This window comes from Mesoplodon mirus (assembly GCF_964341445.2).
Source record: "Mesoplodon mirus genome assembly, chromosome: 5".
Classification (NCBI taxonomy): Eukaryota; Metazoa; Chordata; class Mammalia; order Artiodactyla; family Ziphiidae; genus Mesoplodon; species Mesoplodon mirus.
Window position 1 is genome coordinate 38,209,119 of NC_138980.1, and position 14,366 is coordinate 38,223,484.

At 51.0% G+C, this 14,366-nt stretch overlaps 2 protein-coding genes across 2 annotated transcripts; both read right to left on the minus strand.

Annotated features, from left to right (window-relative positions):
• Nucleotides 1-1,204: 1,204 nt before the first annotated feature.
• On the minus strand, nt 1,205-5,442 carry CLEC4G (C-type lectin domain family 4 member G). The gene is made up of 9 exons (XM_082622590.1): nt 5,370-5,442; nt 4,926-5,027; nt 4,548-4,601; nt 4,295-4,357; nt 4,054-4,158; nt 2,568-2,657; nt 2,201-2,349; nt 1,979-2,094; nt 1,205-1,693 (listed from the first exon to the last, which is right to left on the minus strand). Exons 1-9 carry the CDS (start codon nt 5,422-5,424, stop codon nt 1,555-1,557), a joined length of 873 nt encoding a protein of 290 aa, XP_082478716.1. The 5' UTR covers nt 5,425-5,442; the 3' UTR covers nt 1,205-1,554.
• A 4,132-nt stretch (nt 5,443-9,574) lies between these two features.
• CD209 (CD209 molecule) lies at nt 9,575-12,708 on the minus strand. Its single transcript, XM_082623380.1, has 8 exons — nt 12,589-12,708; nt 12,334-12,408; nt 12,131-12,217; nt 11,682-11,831; nt 11,390-11,467; nt 10,995-11,146; nt 10,392-10,504; nt 9,575-9,982 (listed from the first exon to the last, which is right to left on the minus strand). The coding sequence occupies exons 1-8, from the start codon at nt 12,626-12,628 to the stop codon at nt 9,841-9,843; spliced, it is 837 nt and encodes a 278-aa protein (XP_082479506.1). The 5' UTR covers nt 12,629-12,708; the 3' UTR covers nt 9,575-9,840.
• Nucleotides 12,709-14,366: the final 1,658 nt, after the last annotated feature.

Genomic DNA, 14,366 nt, shown 5'->3' on the forward strand with positions numbered 1-14,366 from the left:
ACACTCTTCCAAGCTGACTGTCTGGAAATTCATCAGTCTGGTCAACAGTCTACTAGGTATTTTATCTGTCCAGAAGTCAGATGGCTCCTGGGAAAGGTCAGTGCCTTGCTCTGGGTTGGAGTTTATTTATTTATTTATGGCCACACCACTTGGCATGTAGGATCTCAGTTGCCCCACCAGGTATCGAGCCTGCACCCCCTGCAGTGGAAGTGTGGAGTCTTAACCACTAGACTGCCAGGGAAGTCCCCTGGGCTGCAGTTTAGAGGATTCAGAGAAGGGTTGGGGGTCTCCTGGTTACAGCACTGAAAGATTCTGGCTGGCCAGGGCGTTTGGGTGCTGTTCCCTCCTGTTCCTGCTTAGTGGATGCTCTCAGGGCTGGGCAGCTTGGGGGCTCTGAGCAGCTTTGGTTCTGGACTCAGCTCTGCACAGAACTAAAAGCTGCTAGCCTGTCACTCCCCTCAGTTGGACAGTTGGACCCGTCTCCACTGGAAATTCTGGGAGAGCCCCCAGGTCCCCAAGACGGGAGCAGGAAGCTTTGGGAGTGCAGGGTAAATTCAGATCAAAAGTCTCCAGTTGATAAAGCTAGGCTGTGTGCACCCCACACCCCCCAAATGGGTTCAGCCATACCTTACACTTTCCAACACCCTCTGCCTGCAAAGCCCTCCCTTCCCAGTTCCATGTGCTGAAATCCCATTGTTCTTGGAAAGTCCATCTTCTCTGGGTGTATTTCCTGAACATCCCACAGAACCTGGGTGCCTGAGATGAAATGGACATGCTCATCAGATCCGGGCAGCCCCTCTCCCACCTGTCTCAGGGCCTTGTGTCAGGCTGCCTGTGGTCTCCACAATAGGGTGACAGTCTCCTCAAGGAACAGGGCCAGCACTGCAGCATCTCAGCAGAGTTCCTCTCCCTGGGGACACAGGTGGCTCCTTCAAACGCATCATATCACTCCTTCATGTATTCCTCAATCGAGTCACTGGTCACATTGTCCCAGGGGTAGGGATGGGGGTCAGACTCATTCCTGTGTCCCCAGTGCCCTACAGCCCCTGGCCCAATGCAGGTTACCCACTGGGTTTGGGGGGCATCATAGGCCCCTGAGGTCAGGGTCACTCACATGGGTGACATCAGAGTCTCTGAGATAAAGCTTAGAACAGCTAACCAGAGCCAGAAGCCAAGATTCATTTCTCATTTATTGATGCTCCCTCGGGCTGCGAAGAAAGCTCTCAAAATCCCTATCTTTGAGGCCTTCCACCTGCATGGTAAAATACAAGTAAATCAAACAGCTCCATCCCTGAGTTACTTGATCTTGGTTAGGGAGGGCAATAGGGTCAGATCACAGGGCTGGGGAGCTCAGATTTTGGAGCGGGTGGAGACTAGGTGAGGTCCATGGGTGAAGGGTTGCAGTGAGGCTGGAGCGGAGGTTTCAGAGTGCGGTTACTGGCGTACGCTGTGGGTGGGGTGGGAAATTAATGGTGGTGGGCGGAGCCAGGACGGTGAGCGGCTCAGGCGATTGGACAAGTGCCAGTGGGCGTGACTCTGGGGCACTGGGGGAGGTCAGCAGCTGAGCCTCTTCTCACAGATCCAGCTGTCGTCCCTGTTGTCGCACGGTGCATCATTCCACATCCCCGTGCGGAGAATCATGATGCAGTCCTCGCGCCCCAGCGAGTCATTGGGCTCCCCCTGATTCCAGTGGCTGCAGTGGTTTGGCGGAGGTGTTGCTGGGAGGCTAGGCTGAGGATGGCCATGGGGTCCAGCCTTCCTTTCCGGGGTCTAGCCTGTTTATTACTTGGGGCTAACCTAGACATCCTGAGGGTCTAACCTGAGCACACGCACCTGGGATATAACTTTCTAACCCCAGAATTTAACCCTAGTCACTTCCTGGGGTGTAGCCCGCCCATCCCTAAGGAGGCCCTGAGATCTGGCCGAAGCGCTTCTCCTAGGATCTGAACTGTCAGCCTCCCCAAGTCCCTTCCCTCACCTGAAGCTGAGCGGGACTCCGTCCACCCACTGGTAGCCCTGGATCCTGCGCGCCCTGCGCACGGCCCTCAGGCCCAGCCAGTAACCGCGGCCACCAGTGTTCCGATTTAGGAAGCCCTGGGCAAGAGGGGAGACTGAGCCACGCGTCCGTCCCGCCCCGCCCCCAACCACGCCGCCTCAGGTAAACTCCTTCTCCCCGCCCCCCAAAGCCGGAGCTGCGCACCTGCTCATCCAGGCCCCCGACAATCACCAGGTGCGCTCTGGCGCCCTCGCAGTGGCGCTGCGCCTCCACCCACGTGGCCCGTTGGGTGGAGAAAAGGTAACAGGATCCCTGGAATGGCAGCCACGACTTGGGGCACTCCCCGCAGGAGCCTGCAGGGTGGCGAGGATCAAAGAGGTGATTTGCTCCCAAATGGAGCATATGGTGAGGATTGGGGAGGGGAGTGTTGGACCCCTGGGCTCAGAGTCGGAGCCACTGAGACCAGGCCAAGGTCAAAGGGTGGGGCCAGGCGGATCAGGGAACCCTGGGGCCCAAGGGCGGGATCCACTTGTCCTCGCCTCCCCCCTTCACCCCTCCGGGTCGTGCTCACTGTTCCGGAGCCGGACTCCTTCCAGCGCTCGGAAGAGCTCACTGCGGATGTTCTCACGGTCCCTACCGGCTTCAGCCAAGCTCTGGGTCACTGCGAGGTAAAAGGAGTCCAGATTATAGCTAGGCTCAGCATCAATAATAAGGTCATGATTAGTTAAGGTCAGCATCCACTTCCGTGGTCATTGCCAAGGTCAAGAATGACGTCACCCATTTTTGGATTGGGTTGTTTGTTTTTGTTATTGAGCAAACAACCCAATCCAAGAATGGGCAGAAGACCTAAATAGACATTTCTCCAAAGAAGATATACAGACTGCCAACAAACACATGAAAGAATGCTCAACGTCATTAATCATTAGAGAAATGCAAATCAAAACTACAATGAGATATCATCTCACACCAGTCAGAATGGCCATCATCAAAAAATCTAGAAACAATAAATGCTGGAGAGGGTGTGGAAAAAAGGGAACACTCTTACACTGCTGGTGGGAATGTGAATTGGTACAGCCACTATGGAGAACGGTATGGAGGTTCCTTAAAAAACTACAAATAGAACTACCATGTGACCCAGCAATCCCACTACTGGGCATATATCCTGAGAAAACCATAATTCAAAAAGAGTCATGTACCACAATGTTCATTGCAGCTCTATTTACAATAGCCAGGAGATGGAAGCAACGTAAGTGTCCATCAACATATGAATGGATAAAGAAGATGTGGCACATATATACAATGGAATATTACTCAGCCATAAAAAGAAACGAAATTGAGTTATTTGTAGTGAGGTGGATGGACCTAGAGTCTGTCATACAGAGTGAAGTAACTCAGAAAGAGAAAAACAAATACCGTATGCTAACACATATATATGGAATCTAAGAAAAAAAAAAGATCATGAAGAACCTAGGAGTAAGACGGGAATAAAGACACAGACGTACTAGAGAATGGACTTGAGGATATGGGGAGGGGGAAGGGTAAGCTGGGACAAAGTGAGAGAGTGGCATGGACATATATACACTACCAAACGTAAAATAGATAGCTAGTGGGAAGCAGCCGCAAAGCACAGGGAGATCAGCTTGGTGCTTTGTGACCACCTAGAGGGGTGGGATAGGGAGGGTGGGAAGGAGGGAGACGCAAAAGGGAAGAGATATGGGAACATTTGTATATGTATAACTGATTCACTTTGTTATAAAGCAGAAACTAACACACCATTGTAAAGCAATTATACTCCAATAAAGATGTTAAAAAAAAAAAAAAAGAATGACATGACGGTCAAGGACTGTTATAGCTGGGTAGGGTCCAGTTGTGGTTGGGGTTAGGAGTTGCAGTCAAGGTCAGAGTCCAGAGGTCAGGGGCAGGATGGAGGACACGACTGGGGTCAATGGTCAGGATCACAGGACAGGTGGGGGTCACAGAGGGGTCCGGAGGTGAATCAAGGGTAGGGTAACAGCCGGGGTGAGGGGTGAGGGATCATGGCAATGTCCCGCCCTCACCGCGCTCGCTCAGTTCTTTCAGGGTGCTCTCCTGCTGGATCAGCTTCGACTGTGCCTCTCTAAGCTTGGTGCGCACGGTCTGCAGCTGCGCCTGAGTCCCCAGGCCTGGGAAGGGGGGCGAGAATGGCGGCGGGACATCTGAGACCAGCCCACCGCCCCCGCTACGCGCCAGGAGCCCCGCTCCCACTCGCCTCCTCCAATCCCGGCCACAAGCCCCGCCCCCTCTGTCCACCAGTCTCACAGCAGCTATTGCAGGCTCGGACCTCCTCCTTCAGGACACCCAGCACCGCCGTCTGCTTCGAGGCTGGAACGATCCCCCGTCCGCCCCACACACTCCAGGTCACCCTCGGGGACTCACAGGACCCTGCCCAACTCCAGGGCCAGCCTTGCGGACTGTGAGGTCCCCACCGACCCACCCACTACCCCGACACCAGGGTCCAAGACCCTTCCGCCCCCGAACTTTGGGGACCCAAGACCCTCTGTTCTGCACGTACAGTTTGTCCTCAGCAGATTCTGTTGGCCAAGCAGCGCCCCGCGCTCTGTGGAGGCTGTGGAGAGAGGGGGACTCGGGAACTCTCCCCGCGGCCCGAGGGGTGCAGGGACCCTGATCACCGGACACACAGAGTGGGTGGACAGGCGTGCAGCGCACGTGATGTGCACACACACCGACAAAGGACAAACACATTCACAGGCACATATGCACACACGTGGACTTGAGGATATGGGGAGGGGGAAGGGTAAGCACACAAACTCGTGCTCACACTCAGACCCAGGCAAGGGCCTGGGACCAGGCTGGTGTGCTCAGGGACGGAGAAAAGGTCTATGTCCCCAGGGGGGCTGGACATGACCTCCCCCATCATCCAGTCACTCACCCCTGGAAATCAGGACGCTCAGAACGAGGGCCCACAGGATTGTGACCACCAAGACAGCCAGGGCCAGGAGGAGGGGTCTCTGTCCCCAGCGTCCCCAGTGCCCTGGGATAACATGGATGGATTCCTGAGTTCCTTCTGAGTTCCTCTGGTACCAGGACCACCCTGGATCCCTGGGCCCTGAGGACTGAGCCCTGGATGCTTTGGTTCCTCCCAGGAAACTGAGATTCAGAGAGGTAAGGTAACTTGTCTGTGGTCACACAGCCCCTAAGTGGCGGAGTTGAAATTTGAATCCAGGTCCAGCTGGCTCTAGGGCCTGTGGTGTCTCTCCTGCACTCACTACTTAGGCCTTCTCTTGGCTGATCCTCTCCATTCTCCCATCAAACCCCAAACCACTGGTCAGAGAGGGACCCAAGGGGACCTGTGAGGCAGCCCCATTGCTCATACCTCCGGGGACCTCCTCCAGCCTGCCATCCCACCTGCTGTACCCGGCAGTGTCCATGGTGATCAGGCACCCAGCTCTGGGAGTAGATATAAAAGTAACCCCATCCCTCTCCCCGCCCCACCCACCCTCTTCCTTCCTTCCCTTCTCCTGTGTCTCAATTCCTGGTACAGAGAACCACTGACCAATCACAGCGATGGGCCCTTTCTGGGCTCAGCTGGGCTGGGCTGGGCTGCAGTAAGGGTGGGGTGGGGAGGGGAAGTGGGGAGTTGAGGGGGGTTGAGGAAGAGTAGAAGGAATGGGGGACGTGAAGTGTGTGTGGGTGTGTGTGTGTGTAGTCCCAGCCTCTTGGGCTCCCAGCCTCTTGGGCGCCCAGCCCCAGCCCCAGCCCTCACCAGCTACGTGTTCCAGCAACAATTTCCAGGCTCTGCTGGGGCTTCACTTTGGAGCTCGGTCCGCATCACCTATAGGTCTGGCGTTCGCCTTCCTCCTGAGAGGGACAGGCTGAACCCAGCCAAGTTCAAGGCGGCTCCCTGCGGGTACCTGAGAAAGCCCCTTCCAGTGTGCCCCCCCACCAACCCCACGCCAGCTGCTCATGGCTCCTCCACTCCCCTGCAGGTGCCTGCCAGAAGCTACCTTTGACCCTGACCTTCATTCAGTCCTCTTCGACTAGAAGGGAGAACACAGCCAGTTGTTCCATGGAGGCCAGCTAAGCTTCTGGACTCTACTGTTGGGTGTGTGTGTAGGGTGTCCATGTGCAGCTTCTAGAAGCGTCTGTTTTTCTCCTCTGTGCAAAGGGGGACAGTGACAAGGCCTCCCTCCAAGGGATGCTGTGATAAAGAAATGAGGTTATGCATGGCAAGCCTTGGCACCATCCCCAAGCACAAAACCCTCCAAATGTCATTCATTCTTTCAACTAATATTGGACACCTACCACATGCCAGGCATCGATCAAGGAACTGAGGATACATCAATGAACTAAAGAAGAAAATTCCTTTTTTCTTGGAGTTAACATTCCAGTAGGGGGTAGGGAGAGACAGACAGTCAATAATGAACATAATTAAAAGGTAAGTTCGAGATTGGTTCAAGATGGCGGAGTAGAAGGATGTGCTCTCACTCCCTCTTGTGAGAACACCGGAATCACAACTAACTGCTGAACAATCATCGACAGGAAGACACTGGAATTCACCAAAAATGATACCCCACATCCAAAGACAAAGGAGAAGCCACAATGAGATGGTAGGAGGGGCGCTATCACAATAAAATCAAATCCCATAACTGCTGGGTGGGTGACTCACAGACTGGAGAACACTTATACCACAGAAGCCCACCCACTGGACTGAAGGTTCTGAGCCCCACGTCAGGCTTCCCAATCTGGGGGTCCGGCAATGGGAGGGGGAATTCCTAGAGAATCAGACTTTGAAGCCTAGCGGGATTTGATTGCAGGACTTCAACAGGACTGGGGAAATCAGAGACTCCACTCTTGGAGGGCACACACAAAGTAGTGTGTACGTCGGGCCCCAGGGGAAAGAGCAGTGACCCCACAGGAAACTGACCAGACCTACCTGCTAGTGTTGGAGGGTCTCCTGCAGAGGTGGGGGGCAGCTGTGGCTCACCAACGGACAAGGACACTGGCAGCAGAAGTTCTGGGAAGTACTCCTTGGCGTGAGCCCTCCCAGAGTCCACCATAAGCCCCACCAAAGAGCCCAGGTAGGCTCCAGTGTTGGGTCGCCTTAGGCCAAACAACCAACAGGGAGGGAACCCAGCCTCACCCATCAGCAGACAAGTGGATTAAAATTTTCCTGAGCTCTGCCCACCACAGCAACAGCCAGCTCTACCCACCACCAGTCCCTCCCATCAGGAAACTTCCACAAGCCTCTTAGATAGCCTCATCCACCAGAGGGCAGACAACAGAAGCAAGAAGAACTACAATCCTGCAGCCTGTGGAACAAAAACCACATTCACAGAAAGATAGACAAGATGAAAAGGCAGAGAGCTATGTACCAGATGAAGGAACAAGATAAAACCCCAGAAAAACAACTAAATGAAGTGGAGATAGGCAACCTTCCAAAAAAAAGAATTCAGAATAATGATAGTGAAGATGATCCAGGACCTCGGAAAAAGAATGGAGGCAAAGATCGAGAAGATGCAAGAAATATTTAACAAAGATCTAGAAGAATTAAAGAACAAACAGAGATGAACAATACAATAACTGAAATGAAAAATACACTAGAAGGAATCAATAGCAGAATAACTGAGGCAGAAGAATGGATAAGTGACCTGAAAGACAGAATGGTGGAATTCACTGCTGCAGAACAGAATAAAGGAAAAAGAATGAAAAGAAATGAAGACAGCCTAAGAGACCTCTGGGACAACATTAAATGCAACAACATTTGCCTTATAAGGGTCCCAGAAGGAGAAGAGAGAGAGAAAGAACCCAAGAAAATATTTGAAGGGATTATAGTTGAAAATTTCCCTAACATGGGAAAGGAAATAGCCACCCAAGTCCAGGAGGCACAGAGAGTCCCATACAGGATAAGCCCAAGGAGAAACACGCTGAGACACATAGTAATCAAATTGGCAAAAGTTAAAGACAAAGAAAAATTATTGAAAACAACAAGGGAAAAACGACAAATAACATACAAGGGAACTCCCATAAAGTTAACAGCTGATTTCTCAGCAGAAACTCTACAAGCCAGAAGGGAGTGGCATGATATACTTAAAGTGATGAAAGGGAAGAACCTACAACTAAGATTACCCTACCCGGCAAGGATCTCATTCAGATTCGATGGAGAAATCAAAAGCTTTACAGACAAGCAAAAGCTAAGAGAATTCAGCACCACCAAACCAGCTCTACAACAAATGCTAAAGGAACTTCTCTAAATGGGAAACACAAGAGAAGAAAAGGACCTACAAAAACAAACCCAAAACAATTAAGAAAATGGTCATAGGAACATACATATTGATAATTACCTTAAACATGAATGGATTAAATGCTCCAAACAAAAGACACAGGCTTGCTGAATGGAAACAAAAACAAGACCCATCTATATGCTGTCTACAAGAGACCCACTTCAGACCTAGGGACACGTACAGACTGAAAGTGAGGGGATGGAAAAAGATATTCCATACAAATGGAAATCAAAAGAAAGCTGGAGTAGCAATACTCATATCAGATAAAATAGACTTTAAAATAAAGGATGTTACAAGAGACAAGGAAGGACACTACATAATGATCAAGGGATCAATCCAAGAGGAAGCTATAATAATTATAAATATATATGCACCCAACAAAGGAGCACCTCAGTACATAAGACAACTGCTAACAGCTCTAAAAGAGGAAATTGAGAGTAATACATGGGGCTTCCCTGGTGGTGCAGTGGTTGAGAATCTGCCTGCTAATGCAGGGGATGTGGGTTTGAGCCCTGGTCTGGGAAGATCCCACATGCCGCGGAGCAACTAGGCCCGTGAGCCACAACTACTGAGCCTGCGCGTCCAGCCTGTGCTCCGCAACAAGAGAGGCCGCGATAGTGAGAGGCCTGCGCACCGCGATGAAGAGTGGCCCCCGCTTGCCACAACTAGAGAAAGTCCTCGCACAGAAATGAAAACCCAACACAGCCAAAAGTAAATTAATTAATTTAAAAATTTTTTTAATAAATAACAAAAAATAAAGTACCTGAATAAATAATTGGTTCATTAATCAATGAACACATAGATAGCTAGACAGACACATACATACCTATATGTATTGTATATATGTACTTTCCCAACCAAAATTACAAACTGATTCAAAACTGTATCTGGGGGCTTCCCTGGTGGCACAGTGGTTGAGAGTCCACCTGCCGATGCAGGAGACGAGGGTTCGTGCCCCGGGTCCAGGAAGATCCCACATGTCGCGGAGCGGCTGGGTCCATGAGCCATGGCCACTGAGCCTGCGCGTCTGGAGCCTGTGCTCCGCAACGGGAGAGGCCACAACAGTGAGAGGCCCACGTACCACAAAAAAAAAAAAAAAAAACAAAACTGTATCTGGGAAATAAAATACACAGTAGTAGAGAAAAACATATTGAAAAAAGACAATGTCTTAATGTACATCAAACAGATTATCAAACTATAGTAACTGGAAAAAAAAACTATAGTAACAAACAGTGGCAAGGAACAAAAATAAGTTCAATGGGACACATAATGCAATGTATGACTTTATTAAGGGGATGTCATGGGGGGGCTGAGGGGGGGCTGAGACCATCAACAGATGAAAAAAGATGGTCTATAGCCTACAGTGGGATGGGTCTTAGAGGATAAGGGGGTCTCAGAATCTCCCTCAGGATCTCGAAGACCTCCGTACAGGAGGGGGATGGGAATTCACCAAAGGGAAAAACAGAAACAGGTGGGGCCTGAGAGAAACCAGCAGACCACATGTCTCAGTTGCCTGATCTCTGCAAACCGGGACAGGGTGGGGTGGGGGGGAGGCAGTGACCCTCAGAGGGCTGGGCAGGGAGCCGGGGGCTTCTCACAGATCCAGGAGTTTTGTGTGCTACATTTGACATCATTCCAGCCATCGTTGTACAATTCCACACAGTCCTCATCTTTGTGGTTGTTGGGTTCCCCTTCTTTCCAGAAGCTGTGAACCCCATGAGAGCTCTGAGCCCCCTACTCCTCCCAGAGGCCACCCCCCAGGCCCCCCTTTGGAGGAGCTGGTCCCTGGGCTTTGGCAGTAAATTGCCAAGAACCAGCCAGAGGGTGGTGAGGAGTTTGGAGGCAGGGTTTTGGAAATGTGGGTTAGGGTTAGAATCCACCTTCATTAGCATCAGCTCTGGCAAAGTTAAAATGCAGATTCTTGGGCCCTTACCCAGGCTTACAGAATCCGAGGCCCCCACCACTACCACTGCCACCCCCAGAATGAAGGCAGGACTCTGCATCTTCACCAAGCTCCTCAGGTGAGACTTTCCAGTCCCAGAGTCTGAGCAACCCTGCTTTGAAGGAGGGGTGTCCCTGCCCACACCCTCGGACCATTGTCACTGGGAGGTCACCTGAGTTGGAGGGGGCTGTTGTCCACCCATTTCCAGGAACCCTCATTGTGGTGGTCACTGAGGCCAATCCAGGTGGGTTTATTATATCTGACATACCAAATCCTCAGGAATTTCTGGGGGTGGGAGTGGGGGAGAGGGGTATCAGGAGGAAGATCCCTGAACGCCACGCGTCCCATGTCTGCCCACGTTCCCATGGTCCCCTGCCTCCCATGGAAGTTCCTTTCACAGCCTAGCCTATAGCCCCTACTCCAGTTGTATGTGTTCACATGTGCATGGAGGCTGTGGATGTGTGTTAATATACATACATGTGTGGATATGTGTTAACTTGTGTCTCAATTGACATACATTATGTGTAGTCTCAAGGGTACTCTGAATTCCTTTTCTGTCCAGACATGGGCTCCTCTCAAACATGTTCTTCTCTCACTTGACCTTCCTGAGTCCATTATGTTTCCTCCTCCAGGAAGTCTTCCCTGACTGCCTGTCACTTCTCACCCCCATCTACCCCCTGGACCTCCATCTCTCAGAGGGCAGAGGAGTGCAGCAGAAAGCTCTTTGTTGACCAGTCATATGGCCCAGCCCCAAGGGGAACCTTGCCCAGCCCACCTGCTCCTCAGAACTCTTGATGATCACCAGCTGGGCCCCAAAGTCCTGACAGGAGGAGACAGCAGATTTCCAGTCACTCTGAGTCCAGGAGAATAAGTAGCAGCTCCCCTGGAAGAGTTCCCAATTCCAAGGACAGGGACGGCACAGGCCAGCTGGGAAGGAGGAATGGGGTTGGGACAGAGAGGTCACTTGGCTTCTAGGCCCCAGACACCTGCATCAGATCTTGGGAAACTAGGGCCAGCCCCTGTGTTCAGCTGTCAGCTCAGTCCCCAAGAAATCCATGAGAAAGATCCCAGCTCTGCCCTGCCCTCCTCAGCGTGGCAGCCATAGAAGGTGGGTCCCAGCCCCACCCACAATCCTGTGTCTTCCTCTTGACCTTGGCATGGGACCCTTACCCAGGGTGGCATTCATCCAGGTCAGGTGCTGCAGGATCTCCTCCAGGTTTGATTGCATCTGCCCCTGTGCAACATCAACTGGAAGGAGAGGACCTCAATTATTAAGCACCTACTGTGTGCTTGGTGCAGAGAGGGCCCCATGAGAGCATTATGTATGGATCTCACAGGAACCTGAAGAGCCCATGACACGAAGAAACTGAGGCTTAGAGAGTGACTTGCCCAACATCGCCAGCCCCCAGGACCTCTTGCAGGGCTCCAATCCCCTCCCCCACTCCTGCCCTCTCTCCTTCACCCCTGGTGGTGATGGCTGGTCCAAGGTCATCCTCCCTCGGAGCCCCATCTCCTCTCTGACTCCGGAACCCGGCGTCCAGCCCCTCATCCAGGCTGTTGTTCTCCGCGTGGTGGTCCCCCAAATCTCTCTGCAGGAACTGGATCCTAGAAACTACAACAGAGCAGAGAATTCCCCCTTTATGAGCGCCGACTCTATACCTGACCCGGTGCCAAGTCCGGTTTCAAGGTCTCAGGGAAACTAAGCTCCCCATAGGGGAGGATGCACTGCATTTCACGTGAGGAAACAGGATCAGAGAGGGGGAGTAACTGGCCCATGGTCACACAGAAGGTGACACGGAGCCCAAACGCCCCAGCCCTAGTAGGTCTGGGGAATGTGGAAAAGGGCAAAGACCATCCCAGAGAGAAAATCCAAAGGGACCCAGGACTCCAAACCCCCAGATGCTGACTCACCTTGAACCAGGGTGGTCAGCTGGAGCATGAAGAAAGCCAGTGAGATGAAGAGCAGCAGGGGAAGCAGAGGGTTCCGGGTCAGACACCCTGTAGGACCAGCAGATGGGCAGAGCTTGGGGCTCAGGGGCAGACCCTGTCCCACCCCACCCCCAACCGCCCCCTTCCCCAGGAGCTGCCTGCTCCTGAACCAGCCACTCTGGTACCTGCTGAGCTCCTCAAACTGTGTAGGAGTCCAGGGTATCTCTCAGGCAATCTCTGGCCCCCAAATGTCTCCTCCTCTGAATAGGACAGAGCACATGCAATTGAACTTGGAAGGCTGCTGAGCCCTCTCTCAGAACTGCAAGCTGGAGACCAGACCCTCCCCCTTCCCTGCAAGTTGAAGGTCAGGCCCCAGCACCCTCAGGACACTGGGGCCCTGTCATCCCCACCATCACCCCAGACTGGGGGTCCAGCCTCACCGGAGCCACCCGGTTCCTTGGGGTTACACATCTCTGCCATCCTCCTTTCCTCTCTGCCCCTCTTTCTAACTCCTCTCTGAACTATGGTTTTTATAACCCCACGTATTTCCCTCTGTAGCCCTTCCTCAGATCTGTTCTTTCCCAACTCAGGAAGAATGAGGAACAGGATGGGGATAACACTTCCTCTCAGAAAAATCCGGGGAGGGATAAAGCGCCTGACACAACTGAGAGGTCAGTTAGGATCGGGCAGAAGCTGTGCAGGCAACTTTGGGGCCAGAAGGCACTGTTCCAACCCTTATCCAGTCCTGGGACCTTCAGCCTCACATTCTCAGAGCCTCAGTTTCCTCAACTGTGAAATGGGACAATTACCCTGCCTCACACTGTAATTGTAAGGTTTAATACAGTGCACTAGTAATGGGTATAAACTGCCTATTCTAATGATGAATACTCAGAAATAACAGCACTTAAGCATATGCCCACTGTTCCCCCTGGTGTGTGTTCTCCCTCACTGTAGCAAGTAATAAGCCCAGATTTGTTAACCACAGGTGTGTTCCTAGTGGTCTAATAGTTCTCACAATAGCCCTATGAGATAGGTAGTTACTATCCTGTTTTACAGATGAGGAAACTGAGAAACAGAGAGGGCAAGCAACTGCTTGAGGTCACATAGCTCAAAAGCAGTGGGGCTGGGAGTTGACCCATGAGTCTCTGCTTAACCACTACACAAAGCAGTTACTTTTTTCTCCTTTGTAGTTACTAAGTATTTTGTAGAGAGTCACTTTGAAACTTTGTGTATTGAGCTTCCAATTTATTTCTGTATGGACCCTGGTCTCCTATCTGATGCAATTGGGTGTATGTTACAATCTTTTTTTTTTTTAATCTAAAGTGAGTTTCTTGGGGCTTTCCTGGTGGCGCAGTGGTTAAGAATACACCTGCCAATGCAGGGGACACGGGTTCAAGCCCTGGTCCAGGAAGATGCCACATGCTGCAACTATGCCTGTGCACCACAACTACTGAGCCTGCGTGCCACAACTACTGAAGCCTGCGTGCCTAGAGCCCATGCTCTGCAACAAGAGAAGCCACCACAATGAGAAGTCTGTGCATCGCAACCAAGAGTGGCCCCCCTCGCCACACTAGAGAAAACCTGTGTGCAGCAACGTAGACCCAACGCAACTAAAACTAAATAAGTAGAACAAATAAATTTATTTTAAAAAAAAAATAAATAAAGTGAGTCTCTTGTAGACAGCATATAATTGGATCATCTTTTTTATTCATTCTGTCAATCTCTACCTTTTAATTGGAGAATTTAACTCTTTTATATTTAATGTAATTACTGATAAGGTAGGGTTTCTATCTGCCATTTTGCTATTTGTTTTTCATATGTCTTATTTCTTTTTCGTTCCTCAGTTCCTTCGTTACTACCTTTTTTCATGTTAAATAGATACTTTCTTCTTTTTTTTTAAATTGAAGTATAGTGATTTACAATGTTGTATTAGTTTCTGGTGTACATCAAAGTTATTCAGTACGTATATATTCTTTTTTCATATTCTTTTCCAATACAGTTTATTACAAGATATTGAATGTACTTCCCTGTGCTATACAGTAAATCGTTGTTGTTTATCTATTTTATATATAGTAGTTTTTTATATAGTAGTTCACCCTCTCCAGCATTTTTTTTTTTTTTGCCTGCACGGGCTTTCTCTAGTTGCGGCGAGCAGGGGCTGCTCTTCATTGCAGTGCGCAGGCTTTTCATTGCGGTGGCTTCTCTTGTTGCAGAGCAC